The 17765-nt window shown below is 47.2% G+C and overlaps 1 protein-coding gene across 2 annotated transcripts in view; it reads right to left on the bottom strand.

The window, feature by feature from the left end:
* GFOD1 (Gfo/Idh/MocA-like oxidoreductase domain containing 1) overlaps nucleotides 1-17765 on the bottom strand; it is a 100311-nt gene that overhangs the window by 29366 nt on the left and 53180 nt on the right. Inside the window, exon 1 of one of the 2 annotated variants that reach the window (XM_065913285.1) lies at nucleotides 1076-1207. The exons of the other annotated variant lie outside the window; for it this stretch is intronic. Coding sequence (XP_065769357.1) covers nucleotides 1076-1091 — 16 coding nt within the window. The 5' untranslated portion in view covers nucleotides 1092-1207. Of the gene's footprint in view, nucleotides 1-1075; nucleotides 1208-17765 lie in introns of those variants that run through there. 2 annotated transcript variants of the gene reach the window in all.

The raw sequence follows: 17765 nt of genomic DNA, 5'->3' as shown, positions 1-17765 counted from the left end.
CTCTGTCCATGGGATTCTCCAGGCCAGAATACTGGAGTGGGTTGCCATTTCCTTCTCCAGGAGATCTTCCCGACCAAGGGATCGAACCTGGGTCTCCCGCATGGCAAGAAGATTCTTACCATCAGAGCCACCAACAGGAACAAAGAAGTCACAGCTCTTCAGGCAAGAAAAGAAGCAACACGGGCTTTCTGTGCCCACACTCCCGGCTCAGCATCCTTGTGGAAAGGCCCCCATGGACCAGTCCTGTGCAGCCCTGCCGGAACTCAACTGCATCACAGCTCTCCATCCAGGGGGGAATGGGGCTCCCCCAAAACACCATCTCCTCCCTCTCTCGCTTCTCTGGAATCTAATGACACCAAAACTTACCAAAGCATTTCTTTTTAATAATAAGCACCCACTTGTGCTGCTTGAATTTCAATTTTTTTAACAAAAATTGATTCAAAACAACCTTTTCGTGTTGTGGGCATCATTACTTATTCAATTAATTTGGACTCTACAAAACAGAACGTGAATTTCCTTGGCCAGTTTCTTAAAGGAATAATATATAGGTATTTTGCTAGCTGGCTAACTGATAAACATGTAACCTATTTTTAAAAGACTTACTTTATCATTAAACATGATCTTTTTCACAATTTTTATGTAAATTTTGTATTTCACATAAAAACGAGAAAGCTCTTCATACAGGATATGGAAAGTTATACAAAAAGGACAAGATGCAGAAAAATGTGCCTGGTATAAAAAGTATCTGTATAAAATACTGTATAAAATGTATCTGTATAGAAAGACATAGATAACTGTGTTTTGCTTGTATTTAAGTAAAATATCTCTGGAAGGGAACCCTGACCAGTAACACTGGGGGCCTGTGGGCAGGCAATGGGAGGGCGGCTTCTCAGAGTGTTTGCTTTTGTTCTCCTTGAGTTTTAAACCCAGGGAGTACATCACAAATTTTAAGATGACTAGATAAAATTACAATTTTTGTATGAAAAAAAAAAAAAACTCTTTCAATATCCTTTGGATGGAGGTGGGGGCCTAAGCTCCAGAAGGAGGGGTCAGGAGAGATTCGACCGGGATTCACCCAGCAGTTGGCACATCCAGCCGCAGCCTTGGGCATGGCCCTCTGCCAAGAGGCACTGGGGCACACGATAAGGAACCTATAAATCACTTGATAAAACTCACATATCACGGCCTGGCCTCTGATAGAGGAATCTTGTTTTTCCTTCCCTGTAATAGAAGAGATTCAGGAGTTATCCAGAAATTCAGATAGAGTGGAGTTACAGGCTCAGGCGTTGGGCAGGTGCCAGGCCTGCCCTTTGGTGGCTGTGCAAACTCAGATAAGAGCCTCAGCCTCCCAGGAGTTTAGCTTCCGCATCAGTAAATTGCAGACAGTAATACCCCGAGGAGCAAATAGAGATAAGTCGTGGAAAGAGCCCAGCTGCCAGTCTTCACTCAGGAATGAGTGACAAAGAGCCCAGAAGCCACCACCATGGGGGGAGCCTTCCTGAGCTCCCTAGGCTGTGTTCCCCCCAAAAAGAAACTTCCTGGGCGTAAATACCAGCCAATGCCACTCCCAACTGAGCAAGTCCACAGTCATTAACAGGGGAAGCTGGGGACCTTCCCTGGGGTGGGCCCACTCTGGCTTGCATTATCCCCGGGATCTGGGGCGTGGGGGAGGATGGGACAATTCCAGGCTGAGCTTGGGGTTCATTTATTCCAGAAAAATCTGACTCTGGGGCTAAATGTGCCAGCTGCTGACCCTAGAGTGACTAAAGGTGGGCAGAGGGGAACACAGGAAGGTCATCCTAGTGTGTCACCATCGCCTGCCCTCTTCAAATGTGCAGAAGTGGATTTAGAATTCGGGAGCCTGGGGAACAGCATTTATATGTTTCGTACGTTTTTCACAACCACAGACGGACATACCTATGAAACTCCCCAACATGCAAACCAAGCTGAGGAATGGTATCAGTCCCTGTTGTAGGCAGTTCACTAGAAATTCTCCAAATGATTATAGGCATCTTTTATCGAGCACCTACTGTTTTCTGACCACGGTAAAGATGTTTATCTTTTCCCTGCAAAGTTAGGTGACGGCCTCCATTTTACAGATGAGGAAGTGGAGGCTCAGAGACAGTCTATTTCACCTGTGAGAGGTCACAGGTCAGGATGTCAACCCCGGGCCGAGTGGCCACCTGCTTTCAAATGCGCCTCTCAAAGCGAGTGCCATGCCGAGTGTCTGCAGGGTGTACCAGGAGCATGGTCTCCTACAGGACACGGAGACTTTCCCAGGAGTTAGTACCAAAGCTGCTGTGTCTCCTGTGGTGATAGGTTGAAAGTCAACATCTGAATCCCCAGCATCTATGAACGTTCCCTCATAGGATGGCAAAAGGGACTTGACAGACGGGACAAAGGTAAGGATCCAGAGATGGGAGACTAGCTTGGATTATCCAGGTGGGCCTGATGTCATCACAAGGTCCTTATCAGTAAGAGGAAAGAGATCAGAATGCATGATAGGAGACATGTCACAGAATCAAGAGGTCGGAGGGATGTGAGAAAGTCATTACCAAGGAATATGACCAAGGCAGCATTTAGAAGCTGGAAAAAAGGATTCTCCCCGAAGCTTCTAGAAGGAACGCAGCCCTGCCGGCACTTTGAATTCAGACGTCTCACTTCCAAGAGCAAGCCCGTGTTGTTTTAAGTCCCTGGCACTCTTCGTGACAGCAGCCACAGGAAGCAAACGCCTGATGTTTCATGTCAGAGGAAGGGAGAGTTACCTCCCAGAAGGAGGGGAAACGCTCTGGATAGGCAGTGGTCCCAGGTGTGCGGTGATCCACGGGGAGACCCCACCTTCAGAGCACGGACAGGCCCGTGAGAAAAGCGCTTAGCAAGGACCAGGGCACCTGCCACCATCACGGCACCAGCGCAGGGCGCCGACCAGGAGGAATTCTTCGGGGAGAAGCCAGCAGCGACCGGGGACCGTGGGCCCCGCAGAAGCTGGCCTCGAAGCGAAAGAGGGGTGTCTGGCTTCAGGCCTCTCTGCTCTCCACCGGAAGACAGGCAGCCTGTTGTGAGAAATTCACCCGCCCTGCCACGGCCTGCTTTCACTTCCTCACTTCCCAGGCCCTCCATCATCTCGGGGCAGCCCCTGCCATAGCCCGCAGGCTGGGAAGCAGAACGGATCATAAAACCCAGAGGGGACCCGGGAGAGACTGCAGGCCTCGACAGCATCTGGCAGGGCAAACGTTCGCCTCCATCCGCCACGTCAGAAGCCACAGGCAGAACAGGAGAACAGGTGGGGACAGGAAACACACTTGGCCAAAGAACAACTCATGAGCAGTCATGAGAGGATGCGGGCTCCCGCAGGGGACGTGTCAGGACACACTGGCCTGTGTGCCTCTCCCTGGAGCATTTTGACGTGACCGTTTGTGGGGGGAGGTGGGGTGTGAACATTTTTATATTAAGTCTATTTTATATTAAAATAAACACAGACATGTGGAAACAAATACAAATTTTGTATTAATTTTTAGAAGAAGAAATGTCTTCCTAGAAACCACATCCCCAGATACTCCCTCTGTCTCCTAAAGGATGCATTCTCTTTTCTTAAACATTTCAGAAGAAAGTCCGAAAAGTTGGGTTTAGGAAAACCTGCCAGCACTAGAGTCTTCACAGCCGTGTTTGACTGCTGGCATAGGCAGCCACTAACTGTATCACGCTAGCTACTGTATGGTTATAAATTATGTGATATAGTATTTATTATACATATAATACATAGTATACATAGCATATATAATATGCATTGTATAATATGTATAGTATATATAACACATGTAATATGTATTATATATAATATACATTATGTATATGTACGTGCTTTATACACATATATAAAAACATATATACATACATATATCTATATAAAACATTAGCCCTCCTCAGCTTCTCAGTTAATGGGAACTTCTCACTTCCTGCCAGACAGGGTTCACATGAACCAGCGCCCCAGAACAAGAACCATCAAGGGGCATTCAGGGACTCAGTCTTTTTAAAAAATCTCTCCATTGACAAAAAAGCTGCAGACATTAGTCGACTCTGCTCATTCTCTTTATTTCTCCTAGTGCAAAGCATGAGCCAGTGAGTAATAATGCCAGGCATTTGAAAGAAAAGGGCTTCACAGGCACTTTGGAAAGCAGGCAGATTTTTTAAGAACGTAAAACATACATCAGTCCTAAAGTCCAGCAACTCCATTCCCAGGAATGTACTGAGGAGAAAGCCATCTAGCAACACAAAAGACCTGAACATGAACGTTCATAGCGATTTACAAAAGCCCTCAAACTGGAAACAACTCAATGTCCGTTAGCGGCTGAATAGATAAAGAAATTGTGGTACACCCAAAAAATGGAATCCACTCAATAAGAAAGACAAATGGGCTCCCAAGACATGGAGCAAGATGGAGAAATGTCAGACACACTAGGCTGAGTGGAAGAAGGTAGATGGAAAAGGGTCCACACTCTACGACTATTTATCTGAGACTGTTCAATGGTCAAAGTAAGCTGTCATGACAGAAAGCACAGCAGTGGGTACCGGGCTGGGGCTGGGAGGGTGGAACATGGACTCCAAGGTCACTTGAAGCTTTCCGGAGTAATGGAGATATTCTATATCCTGAGACTGGGGTGGTGTTACATAGGCACAAACATTTATTAAAACTCAAACTACACACTTAAGATGAATGAATTTTATTGTATGTAAAGCACACATCCATTAAGTAAAGAGAGAAACAGAAAGGGACAAAGAGAGGGATGTGTGTGTGATGTCTTCGGCATTTTCCCTGTTGGGTAGGCCAAGGCATCTTTTCTCTTTCTTCTAGAATCCTCTACACAGTAAATCAGGTAATCACTAAGAAGCTGAGTTTCACCCTAAAGGCGTTATCATCTATGAAACCGTGAGAATGCAGATTTTCATGCAGAGGAGAGACCCCTGGTCTCCTGATCTACTGCGGAGAGAATGAAGACTTGATAAAAAGTGGAGGCTCTAGAACAGACACAGCACAGGCTAGGACGTGGAAGTGGGCACAATGCTGGGGCCAATATTTTGCCAGTACACAGCCAATTAGGGGTGGAAAAAAATTAAAGCATGTATTTATCAGTTGGCTTCCCAAGTAGAATGGTGGTAAAGAATCCACCTACCAATGCTGGAGACACAGGAGACAAGGGTTTGATCTCTGGGTCAGAAAGATCCCCAGGCAACCCACTCCAGTATTCTTGCCTGGATAATTCCCTGGACAGAGGAGCCTGGTGCGCTACAGTCCATGGGGTCTCAAGAGTCGGACATGACTGAGCACACAGTCATGCAAATTTAGCCTCTGCCTTGAGATTTCTGAGTATCTCCCCATCACCCAGGACCCTTTCCCACCTTCCAAAGGTCCAGCAAGTAGAAGGCTTGGCAGCTCCACAGCCAAATTCCAAGGTGGCTTCTATGCTGATGGACTGGTGCCTGACTACCCTGGATGGGGAAATATTTTAATGGCTCCCCCACAGGAATGGTATGAGTCAGGAGTAATCCACCAACATACAATGATTAAAAGCGCACACATTTGGTCAGAATGGAGTGCAACCAATGGAAAAACACAAAAGCAGGATTTTTTTTTTTAGCCACATGCCATACTCTTAAGGGACTTTTCCACTTGTGAGCCCTGCTTTGACCCTAAATGCAGACTTGTGTCTTACTACCCGGATCAAGATTTTAATTTTTACTTTTTGGGATCTTAGCTCCCTGAACAGGGATTGAACCTGCCTTCCCTGCATGAGAAGACAGATTCTTAACCACCGAACCACCAGGGAAATCCCTTCTAGACCAAAATTTTAAATGATGAGAAATGGGAAGAAACTTGGAAGAACAGTGAGAAAATCACATTTGGTAACTGGAGGCCAGGGATGAGAAGTGGGAACACTAAGAGGCCCTGAGCAAAAAACTCTTTCCCAGGGCAGGGGGACTCTAACTCTCCATCCTAATAAGTAAAGTGAGATAAGCGACAGCCTTCTGTATCACCCCCTCGAACAATTAGTCTCTGTGGCTCAAGTATGGGGGGAGGGGTAGGAAACAATGGTGGTGTGTCCAGTATCTTCAGCAGGGATTATTCTCAACAGGTGCTTGGAGAGCCAACATCGCACACTTGTGCAGACCCATGGACCTACTGCCAGAGGAAATGATTCTGTTTCACATTTCTTTATCTGCAATGAAGCAGGAGGGTTCTGATTCCATTTAGTGAGGATTATTTGACTGGAGATGTTAGACTTCCCTGGTGGCTCAGTGGTAAAGAATCTGCCTGCCAATGCAGGAGATGCAGGTTTGATCCCTGGGTAGGGAAGATCCCCTGGAGAAGGAAACGGTAACCCACTCCAGTATTCTTGCCCGGGACATTCCCACGGACTGAGGAGCCTGGTGGGCTACAGTCCATGACTCACAAAGAACTGGACACAACTAAGTGACTAAACAACAACAATCTGCCTGTAGATGTTAGCTTTGTATAAGGTCAGAGCCTCACTGTGCCTGAATTAGATAGACTTAAATCCTCAATTCCAGAAAAAGAGAAAAGGGGAGCCAATTAGAGAATGAAGGAGACTTGAAAGATATGATTGCCAGGCTTAAGGGGAGGACTTGTTTGAATCCTGATTTGAAAAGACCAGCCATGAGGAGACGTTCTAGAGAAAATCACAGAAATGTGAATCTGGGTTGTGTAATGAATGAGAATGAGTGATTCTTGTTAATTATTATTGGTCCAATAGTGGCCTGGTGGCTAACTGGAAAGTGAGGGAAGGAGGGAACTAACAGATGCTAACTTAGGTATTTATAGGTAGAATGTCATACCAGAATTTTGGACGCTGCTGCTGCTAAGTCGCGTCATTTGTGTCTGACTCTGTGCAACCCCACAGACAGCAGCCCACCAGGCTCCCTGGTCCCTGGGATTCTCCAGGCAAGAACACTGGAGTGGGTTGCCATTTCCTTCTCCAATGCATAAAAGTGAAAAGTGAAAGTGAAGTCGCTCAGTCATGTCCGACTCTTAGCAACCCCATGGACTGCAGCCTACCAGGCTCCTCCATCCATGGGATTTTCCAGGCAAGAGGACTGGAGTGGAGTGCCATTGCCTTCTCCCATTTTGGATGCTACTTAAATATTTAAAATTTTACAGAGAAATGAATGATCTGAAAATTAAATTAGGAAAACAAGTCTTAATAACAGCATCAAAAAGGGAAAATACTTAGAAATACATTTAAGAAATGTAAAACTTGTACTCCAAAAACTCAGGGAAAAAAAAAAAAAAAAACCACTGAAAGAAATGAGAAGTGACTTATCTAATTGGAAAGATATCCTATGTTCATGGATCAGAAGACCTAGTATCACTAAGATGCAATACTACCCAAACTGATCTACAGGTTCAACACAATTTGTATCAAAGTCTCCCTCGTTCTTTTTTTTTTTTTACAAATTTATAAGCTGGTCCTAAAACTCATAGGAAAATACACCCAGAAGAGCAAAAACAATCTTAAAAGAACAAAGTTGGAAAACATACACTGATTTTAAACTTAAGACTACAGTAATGATGATGGCATGGTACTGTCATGAGGACAGACAAATAGATCAATGAAATGAAATTGAGAATTCAGAAATAAATCCTCACACTTATGGTTAACTGGTTAACCATATGGTTAACAATGGTGCCAAAACCATTCAATGGGGAAAGAACAGTCTTTTTAACAAGTGATGTTGAAACTAGATATACTCCTGCAAAAGAATGAAGTTGGACCTTTACCTCATGCAAAAATTAACTCAAAATGAATCAAATCCCTAAGGACAAAAGCTAAAACTAACTCTTGTGTTAGCAGGATAGGACCATGGCATCCAAACTCCATGGAGTTAAACCTCCGTTCTGCCACTTCCTTGTTATGGCCAAGTAGATGGCTTAATTTGGCTGAGTTTCAGTGAAGATACAATCAACCTCATGGGGTTGTTACAAAAGCTATATTAGGCAACACTTCAGTTCAGTTCAGTCGCTCAGTCACGTCCGATTCCTTGCGACCCCACGAACTGCAGCACACCAGGCCTCCCTGTCCATCACCAACTCCCGGAGTCCACCCAAACCCATGTCCATTGAGTCGATGATGCCATCCAACCAGCTCATCCTCTGTCGTCCCCTTCTCCTTCTGCCCTTAATCTTTCCCAGCATCAGGGTCTTTTCCAATGAGTCAGCTCTTCATACCAGGTGGCCTAAGTACTGGAGTTTCAGTTTCAACATCAGTCCTACCAATGAACACCCATGACTGATCTCCTTTAGGATGGACTGGTTGGATCTCCTTGCAGTCCAAGGGACTCTCAAGAGTCTTCTCCAACACCACAGTTCAAAAGCATCAATTCTTCGGTGCTCAGCTTTCTTTATAGTCCAACTCTCACATCCATACATGACCACTGGAAAAACCATAGCCTTGACTAGACGGACCTTTGTTGACAAAGTAATGTCTCTGCTTTCTAATATGCTGTTTAGGTTGGTCATAACTTTTCTTCCAAGGAGTAAGCGTCTTAATTTCATGGCAACACTGGCATCTCCCAAAACATGAACTCAGGCCATGTGAGTTCACTGTCAGCCATGTTCTTGGTACAAGAACATGTAAGCTACCGAATGTACGTGTGGACTTGGGTGCAAAATGTAAAAGGCCACTTCAAGATTTAAAAGAGAAACTCCAATTTACAAAACTTGAATTCTCCACAATAGATAATTTTGATGGAATCTGTAGTGTAAAACAGTTTGTTTCAAAGGGCCCAAGAATAGCATCCTGGAGTCTTCTGAGCCAAATTCTACCTGAAGACATTGCCTGTGGAGCAACCAGCACTTAAAATTTTGAATCTGGATGCTTTAACATGAGGTACCTCATCCCAGTGAACCACAAGCCCCACCATTCCTTAATGTATATGTGTGTGCATGCTCAGTTGTGTCTGACTCTTTGCATCCCCATGGACTGTAGCCCACCAGGCTCCTTTGTCCATGGGATTTCCCAGGCAAGAATACTGGAGTGGGTTGCCATTTCCTTCTCCAGGGAATATTCCCGACCCAGGGATCGAACCCATATCTCTTGCGTCTCCGCACTGGCAGGCAGATTCTTTACCACTGTGCCACTGGGAAGCCCTCCTTTATTACATAACCTCAGGCATATCTCACTTGTTTACATCACTGTCTGGTCCTTCAAGGTGATTAAGTTTCTACACTCTATCTCAAACGCAGAGAAATTTTTGTTGACTGTCCAACTTTCTTACAAATGTCTGGGGAGCCTCTTCTTTTTTTTTTTTAAGACTTTTAAAGTTTTGGAAGACTTTAAAGTTCTTTTTAATACTTTCAATAACTTAAAAAATATGTTTCTAAAATATTTTAAAAGATAACACAGACCAGCCCTGTCCCAATGGAAGTATCACAAAAGTTATAAGTGCAAGCCACTTGTGGAATTTTAAATTTTCTAATAGTCTCTTTACCAGCTGAGCCACCAGGGAAGCCTTAAATTTTCTAATAGTCTCATGAAAAAAGTTAAAAAGAAACATGTTCTATACTCTTCTTCCAAATGAAGTGCCTGGAATCCGGTGCGTATTTTACATTTATAGTACATCTTCATTTGGAATGGCTTCATTTCAAGTGCTCAGCAGCCACACATGGTCAGTGGCTTGCGAACTGGACGGCACATATACAGAAAACCAATCACAGACCATGCACTGTGAGACCTTAAAGGAAGAAGTGGGGTTATACAGGAAAAGAACACCAACATTTGGAAACTATTTAAGTGGCAGATTCTGGGGCTTTGGTGGTCACGGTGGTGACAAGGATCATGTTGAAGTTTGAGATGGAGTGAAACTGAGATCATATGATTCCAGTGCACAGGGGAAGAGAGGATACTCAGAGCTTCCTTTTCTGCTATGGTTTCTACTTCCATCCTCTCTACTCCATGAATTGGCTTCCCAGGTGACCCAGTGGTAAAAAAATCCACCTGCTAATTCAGGATTCAACCCCTGGGTCGGGAAGATCCCCTGGAGCAGGAAATGGCAACCCACTCCAGTATTCTTGCCTGGGAAATCCCATGGACAGAGGAGCCTGGCAGGCTACAGTCCAGGGGGTCACTGAAGAGTCAGACATGACTTAGTGACTAAACGAACAACAACTCCATGCAAGCCGGGGGTGGGACAGGACAGGGTAGAAAGAAAAGCAAAGAAGAGTAGGTGGGGCTGAGCGATCACCACTCCTATTATTCATCTTCGCCTCAAGCTTGGGGCCCCACTCAACAGTGGCCTGAACTCCCGGGGGGTGAGGCTCTTCCTACCGATCCTGACCCCCACTCTCCAGCTTCTGAGGCACCTTCTCCAGCTCCAAAAAACAGGCCTTCTGCCTCTGCTCCTCAAGGAATATTCTGTTCTCCCAACTGTGATATTTTGGGTCTTTTTGGCAGGAGGTGGGCTGGACAGGGGCGGAAATAACTCACGAATGTTCTCTGAACAAGGAATCAGGAAAGTACAGACATCTGGCCTCAGGATTTCGCTGGCTCCAGGGACATCACGGTAAAGCCACTAACACTAATTGCTTTCACGTCTGCTCCCATTTCTAGTGGAAACAAAAGGCCTCCCCAGCTAATGGAAAACAAAACGTCTGCTTGCTGTTTGTTTACCACATTATGTAAGAGTTCTCACTCCCCCCACTCCTACCCCAGCCCCCACCTTGAAACCCTTTACAAGCATCTTACACAAGGCCAGCAAGAGCCCCCCCACGCACAGAGCAGACCCCCACATTCCTGCTGGGACTGCAGAACTCCCTCATCCCAGACTAAACCAATGCAGGGGGTCGGGGGAGGCAGCAAGGAGACAGAGACAGATGGAAAAGGGAAGGAATCCTACTTCTTTTTGATTCACACTTCCAGGAATATTTCTGATCCCCTTATTTGACATGAAGTGCCAAGATCTGAACCTCACCTTCTGAATTCAGACTTCTGACTGGCAAAGAAGGGAAAAATACACATCCATCTGAAATTGGGGTTTAAGAAAATGGACTCTCAACCCATTGGACCTAACACAATTGCCCTTTAAAATGCCATGTAGTGGCGCACTAGGAAGCATTCTTTGACTACTGTGTTCTAGCTGGGTTGCCTGGGTTTACGCCTGTGGTAGGACTTATTACCCAACATGCTCTATCTCCCCACTGGCCACTGGCAGGACTGTATCTTATACACCCCTCTATCTCCAGCCCCAAGCAGGGGTCTCAGCAAAGCCTGTGTGCAGTGCTTAGTCATGTCCAACTCTTTGTGACCCCATGGACTGTAGCCTGCCAGGCTCCTCTGTTGCCAAGACTAAAAACTATTTCCCAGTATCCCTTGCAGTAAATTGGAATTTGGCCATGTGACTAAGTTCCAGCCAATAGGATGTGAGTAGAAGTAAAGTGTAAATTTCCCATGGTGCAATTCTCCACCTCTCTCCTTCCTGTGTGAATACTGACAGAGGTGAGGCCATCTTGGGCCACGAAGCCAAGGACAACTCCCCAGGGATGATGGCGCAACAAGACAGAGGCTCCTGGATCCTAGACAGCGTGGAATATCAGACCTCTTTCAGAGGGGCTGCTGTGAAGAACAAACTGCTATTTTGGAACTGGGTTATGGTAGCTAAAATTACATGCTTAGATTTGTTGAAGGAAAGAAAGGACAATACCCCCTAAAACAGAGAACCCCACTGTAATGGTTATTTCGTGTGTCAACCTGACTGGTCACAGGGCGATCAGACATGAGGTCAAACTTTATTCTGGGGTATCTGGGAGGATGTTTCTGAATGAGATTAACCTCTGAACTGGTAGACTGGGCAAAGTAGACTGTCCTCCCCAATGTGGGTGGGCCTCATCTAATGAGCTGAAGACCTCAGTCTGAAAGCTGAGTAAGAAGGACCTCCTCCTGCCTGACTCTCTGAGCTGAGACCTCAGTCTTTCCCTGCCTTTGGACTCAAATATCAGCTCTTCTTGAGTCTCAAGCCTGTTGGCTTTCAGACTAGAACTTACACTGGATTTGGACTGGAACTACATCATTGGCTCGGCCGGGTTTCCAGCTTACTGACTGCAGCTTTGGGACTCAGCCTCTGTGATTGGGTGACCTAATCTCCTGTGAGCCATCTCTTTTTTAACTCTTGGCAACCATGGGTCCGGGTGAAAGTTTATGGTTCTGTGACTAGAGAAGAAGGAGGGCACTGACTTGGGGGAGGGGAGGGATAACCAGGGGTCTGTGCTACACCTATAATATTTGCTGAGACCCATGGGCTGAGACAGAGTGTTTATCTCCAGAAGTTGTAGATAAAAGTGGTGTGTAATAAGTGATCCTGTCAATGGTCAATGGGGAAACAGACAAGGCGTTGTTTAATTACACCATACTATGAGATATAGATAGACAGATATAGACACAGATATAAATCTATCTCCAATCAGTTCTGATTCTCCAGAGAACCCTCATACAGCTGCTATTTGGCTCTCATTTTGAGAAGCCAGCCTCTGGCTCTTCCTACCTCTCTTATTGCTGCAGAATCCCACATCCCTGACAAGATTACAGGCTCCTGGGATGCAGAGATACATCCTTTTCCCTCACTTACTTTTGTCTCCAACTCCCTCTATACGCTGCTTACTCCAGGCTGGACACAGAGCAGCACTTTTTGGCCAGACTGACTTAAACACCTGAATAAAGGATCATATTAAAAACAAACCCGTTTGTCTCCTCTCTTTGGAGTGTCTTTGCAACACCCTGTTCAGATGGCTTATCTTAGCATCAAAACCTTCTCAAAGCAGAGGTTGGGTTTTGTACAAATACCTTCAGTGTGGCCATGAGGCTCTAAGTAGCAAAAGGAAAACTGGAGGGACATTAATTTGGAGGAAAATTAAGATGAAACCAACGGGGTTCAGGGGATAAGCTATTGCAACAGGATTTAGTCAGATGGCTTTTCCTGAGTCACTGAGCTGCACCAGGAGAGAACTGCGGACACAAACCCTTTGTCTAACGTGGCTGGTGATGAAATAGATAGGGTGACTCTGACTCAACTCCCTCCCTCCTCACACCCTCCCAACCGACTCTCCAAGATTGCCCAACCAGACAGCAGAAGTTCACAGAAGAGCTCTTCTCGGGTCAGCTCCCAAAGGATGGAGTGCTTGGCTTTGCTCCCAGATAAACTGTGATCCGGCGAAGGTATGCGAGAAGCGTGCCCTTCGCTACCCGACACCGCAGAAGGGAGAGGCGCCAAGCGCCCCTCAGGAGCGTTTGTCTCCAGGTAGAGAATGTTCGTGAACTGACAGTTTCGCTCTCCAGCTGAGGAAATAGCTGCCGGGTCAGAACACAATTGAACATGACCTTGGGCCCCAGCTAGGCAGGCGGAGGTTAACTGCCTCTCCTCCTCGGCCTGGAGGCAGGCAGGGCCCATCATCTGCTTGTGCCTAATTACATTTTCTGCACAATACAGCAAGCGCCTTATCTCAGGCAGCGAGGCCAGCTTCCTCTGATTTCTCCCTCTGGTTTGAAGCAGAAGTTTGATAAGGGGCACATTTCGCTTACAGGAAAAGAAAAAAAAAAAAGAAAACCACTGTTAATTGTGACGAGACGGTGTTTTGTCTACTGGTACTTTTTCTTCCAGTAAAGGTTTATATTTGCCCGTGAGAGTCTGCCCATGTGAACCTGGCAGGGAGAAAAGAGAAGGCGGCCACAAGAAGGAGCTTAGGTGAGTAACTTAGGACCTGAGGGAAAGTAGGACAGTGGGTCAGAATGAAATCCTGCCACAAGCAAACGAAAGATTTCATCAACCGGAGAGGCCAGCACAGACCTCGAGCACTTCACCTTCAGCGTCTTTAGTGTCTGCCTTGGTTGGGCTGAGATATTTGCTTACTGAAATGTTCACTTATCTGGGGATGACTTTATTTGCCTTTTGCCTTCAATCTTTCCCAGCATCAGGGGCTTTTCTAAAGCCTTTTGGAGCAATGACACATATTTATGAATTTGTTTTTGTCAACAACCCAGAAAAAACCCGAAGAGGAAAATGAAACTCTGAGTCCCATCAAACACCCATCACTAAGTTACATGATCACTATCCAGTAGTATTTTTATGTAGGAAGAGGGGTAGATTTATAGGTAAGAAAGAGCTTAAGAGTGAGTTTACCATCCAGCAGCTTTAGTAAAGAGGATTCTAGTACTGGAACTCGACAGATAAGAAAGAAACTGAAATGAAACAGAATCAGCTGAGTTCCTGAAAAGATTCACGTTTTGAGCCTGGCAGGATTCTGAAGGCAGCATGGGCGTCCAAGGCCAGCTGAGGCAAATGATGTCAGAAAGGCAGGTGTGTGGTTAGTCATTCAGTCATGTCTGACTCTTTGTGACCTTTTGGACTACAGTCTGCCAGGATCCTCTATCCAAGGGATTCTCCATGCAACAATGCTGGAGTGAGCTGGGATCTTTCTGACCCAGGGATCGAAACTGTGTCTCCTGCATTGGCAGGAGGATCCTTTACCCACTGAGCCATCAGGGGCTTCTTCAGAATGGCAAGTAACTCAGGGAAATAAAATCCCAGGACCTAAGAGGCCTGAACTCTTTTCCCTGACATTCTGGAGACACCACTTCGGTCAAGATAAGGGATATGTGCTCTGGATTCAGTTGCCCAGGGCTAGGCTCTAACACCCAAGGTGGTTCATTCACCCTGCATTTGGGTAGATTAGCTGACCTCTGAAGAAGGGATCATGTACGCAGTGCTGGCAAATTCTGACAGTAACAAGGAAGGAGGAGAGGAGGGCGCTGGTCACCAAGGATGCTGGCAGGAGGAAAGTGGGGAACAGTGGGAAAGCTCAGGATTCATGTCAGGGGGCTCCTAGGAGAGACCGACGGAGGTCTCAACAGTCTGGATGAAAAAGGAGAGAAAGAGCGAAGGAGGAAGAGGAGGGTGGGAAGAAAAGACACGTCTGGCTGCCCTGACACTGAGAACCAAAACCTTACCTACCACCTGACCCCACCCCTCGCCCTCTGTCTGGACAACTAAGCGCCCATCTTTATTAAAAACATCTTGATGATGTTTTTAATAAAGGTGATGGCGGAAATGCTTTCAAAGTAACCAGGGCCTCATACCCTACAGTACAGTAAGGCCTCAAGCTCTCACCAGGCAGAGCTAGGGCCCTCCCAACAGCCAAGCTCACCGGTAGCTGTCTCAGCCGCTGACCTTGCCTCCCAGCCCTGCCAGAGGAACAAGGAGCAACAGATGGAAGGTTCCAGACAAAGGGACAGCTAGGACCAGAGAAGCCAGCTGTGAAAACAGCAGCTCCGGGCTGGCCTCTGGCCGTCGGTCCGCCTCGTCCTCCACGGGCTGAGGACGAGACACGCCAGCTCTCAGTTCTCCCCTGCTTACCTCGGCGGCCTCTGCTCAGATGCAGGGACAGAGGGTCCCCTGGGGACCTTCTGCCGCGCAGAAAGGTTGGCGGATGGCCCCACGGACAAAGGCTGTCCTCCTAGCCTGCGAGAGGAACCACACTTGCGGGTGAAAGAGCATCTCGGCATTTTCTTCTCCCAACAAATTAAAGCAAGACTTCCCCCCGACAGCCTCTGATCAGAGAGCTGGCTAAGCCTGTGTTTCCGAGGCTGCACAGAGATGCTCGGCACACGGACTTTGGAACCAGGATGTCCAGTTCTGGCTCTGCCGCGTTCTCAAGTTCTTCGTGTCCTTGTTCTCTCCGCTGTAAAATGGGGCGAATACTCGTAGCTACCTTAGAGCTAATGCAGGGATTAGAGGAGAAGGTCCTCAAGGAGTGCCGAGCACAGTCCCAGGACCCAGGAAGGACACGAGGACCACTTCTACCATTAATATCACTGAGCCCATAATGCACATTAGGGGCCAAACTGTGTCCCTGGAAATTCAGATGTGGACGTCCTCACCCCCAGGACCTCAGAATGTAACTGCACTTGGAGACAGGGTCTTTCAAGAGGTAATTAGTCATGAGGTTGGGCCCTAACCCAGTATGACTAGTGTCCTTAAAAGATGGAGCGATTAGGACACAGAGGTGTAAAGAAGGAAGTCCATATGAAGACACAGGGAGAAGGTGGCTGTCTACAAGCCAAGGGCAGAGGCCTCAGAAGAAACGAACTGTGCCAACATCTTGACCTCAGATTTGTAGCCTCCAGACCGTGAGGAAATAAATGTTGCTGAAGCAACTCCATCTACGGTACTCTGTCATGGCAATCCTGGCAAACTAAGACACACAAAGGTTGACCATTATTTTAGCAGAACTGATGTTCAGTCAGTGTGAATCCATGTAGAAGCAGAGCCAGCATGGCATCCGACTGGTGATATCAGATATAAAGTATTCTTAACATCAGCCCCCTCCCCACCTCTTGTCAGTCTTATCCCAGGGGTGCCGGTCCTTGGGTGAGAGAATCAGCCTCTGGATGAACAATCAATGAGAACGTGTCTGCTTTCCACTCCCCTCATCTTACCCCCTCTGGGATCACACAGTTCAGAGCCCCGCAACATCTGAGTACCTCTGCCTCCTTTCTTGGAAGCATGAAAGTTGCAACAGAGAAGCGGTGAAGAGCAAGGCCACCACCAAACCCGCATCTGAGAAGCCCTTGGGATCCTGTTTGCCTCAGAGAGTGCAGCATCTGAGGGATGTGACACGGTTGCTATGACAACAAGCACGCTGTTTGCTCAGTACCGGTCAGTCCTCGAGGCGGTCTCAGTGGCATCCACGGTATGCACAAGAAGCCCAGGGAAATCTGAACTGGGCAAGAAGTTGTACTAGAGGACCGAGTGCACCCAGGCTGATGGCCCCTCCACCCCAGGCTCCGTCATCACGTTAGCCTTGGCCATCACGTCCCCCAAAACTCTGCCCCCCGAGACTATTTTCTGCTGTTTCCAGGCACGCTCTCTCTCTCGTAGGTTTCCGGCCAATGGTTTGGTGGAGCATTTGCCCACGGTGCCCTGACCCTTTCACACTCCCTCGGGCAGCTGGAGAAGGGAACAGGGGTAAACTTTCAGGCTCACAAATCCTCCTGGGACAGGCGGCGGGGGCCTAGGTCACCGCTTGCTGGGGACTGTTTAGCTGTCAGTGGTCTCCACTCTCTCCTGCCACCAAGGTACACGGGCCCGGCCAGCGTCGGCCGGGACAATGAAGAGTAACAAGCATGCATTCGTCAGCCAAGGATAACCAAAAGAAGAGGCCTGGTCCAAGAATAACTATCAAAATCACTTCTAATGGAAGGTACCCACAGAGGGATTGAGTCCAGAAGCACTGGGAGCTCCCACATGGCTGGAATTCAGCTCTTTACTCTCATTATCCAAAGTAAGCCAAGGGTGAGGCAACCTGAAAAGAATGTCGGAGCATTCTTTGGCCAAACTGGGGGTGGGAAGGAAAACACCGCCCTGAAGCATGCAACTAACTGTCCCCTCCCACCAAGGCCATACCAGCTCCCACCGCCCAGCCCGTCCGACAGCCTGCACTCCCCTCAAGCAAGCACGTGGGTGAACCAACCCACTGCAGAAGCAAACAAACAACCTGGTGGATCAGCCCCCGAGACTCCACTGAGCAAACCAGGCTCAATCTCAGAGTTCAGTTTGGCTCTGTCTTTGGAACACATTACTGAGAAGTGCCTTTGAGAGTTACGCAGCACAAAGATGCTCACTGCAAAGAGGCCAGTAGGAAAGGTCTAAGAGGGACTTCCTTGGTGGCCCAGTGGCTAAGACGCCATGCTCCCAATGCAGGGGGC

Source organism: Muntiacus reevesi, chromosome 20 (genome assembly GCF_963930625.1).
Source record: "Muntiacus reevesi chromosome 20, mMunRee1.1, whole genome shotgun sequence".
Lineage (NCBI taxonomy): Eukaryota > Metazoa > Chordata > Mammalia > Artiodactyla > Cervidae > Muntiacus > Muntiacus reevesi.
Note: the sequence above shows the minus strand (reverse complement) of the source record. Positions and strands in the feature narration are given on the sequence as shown.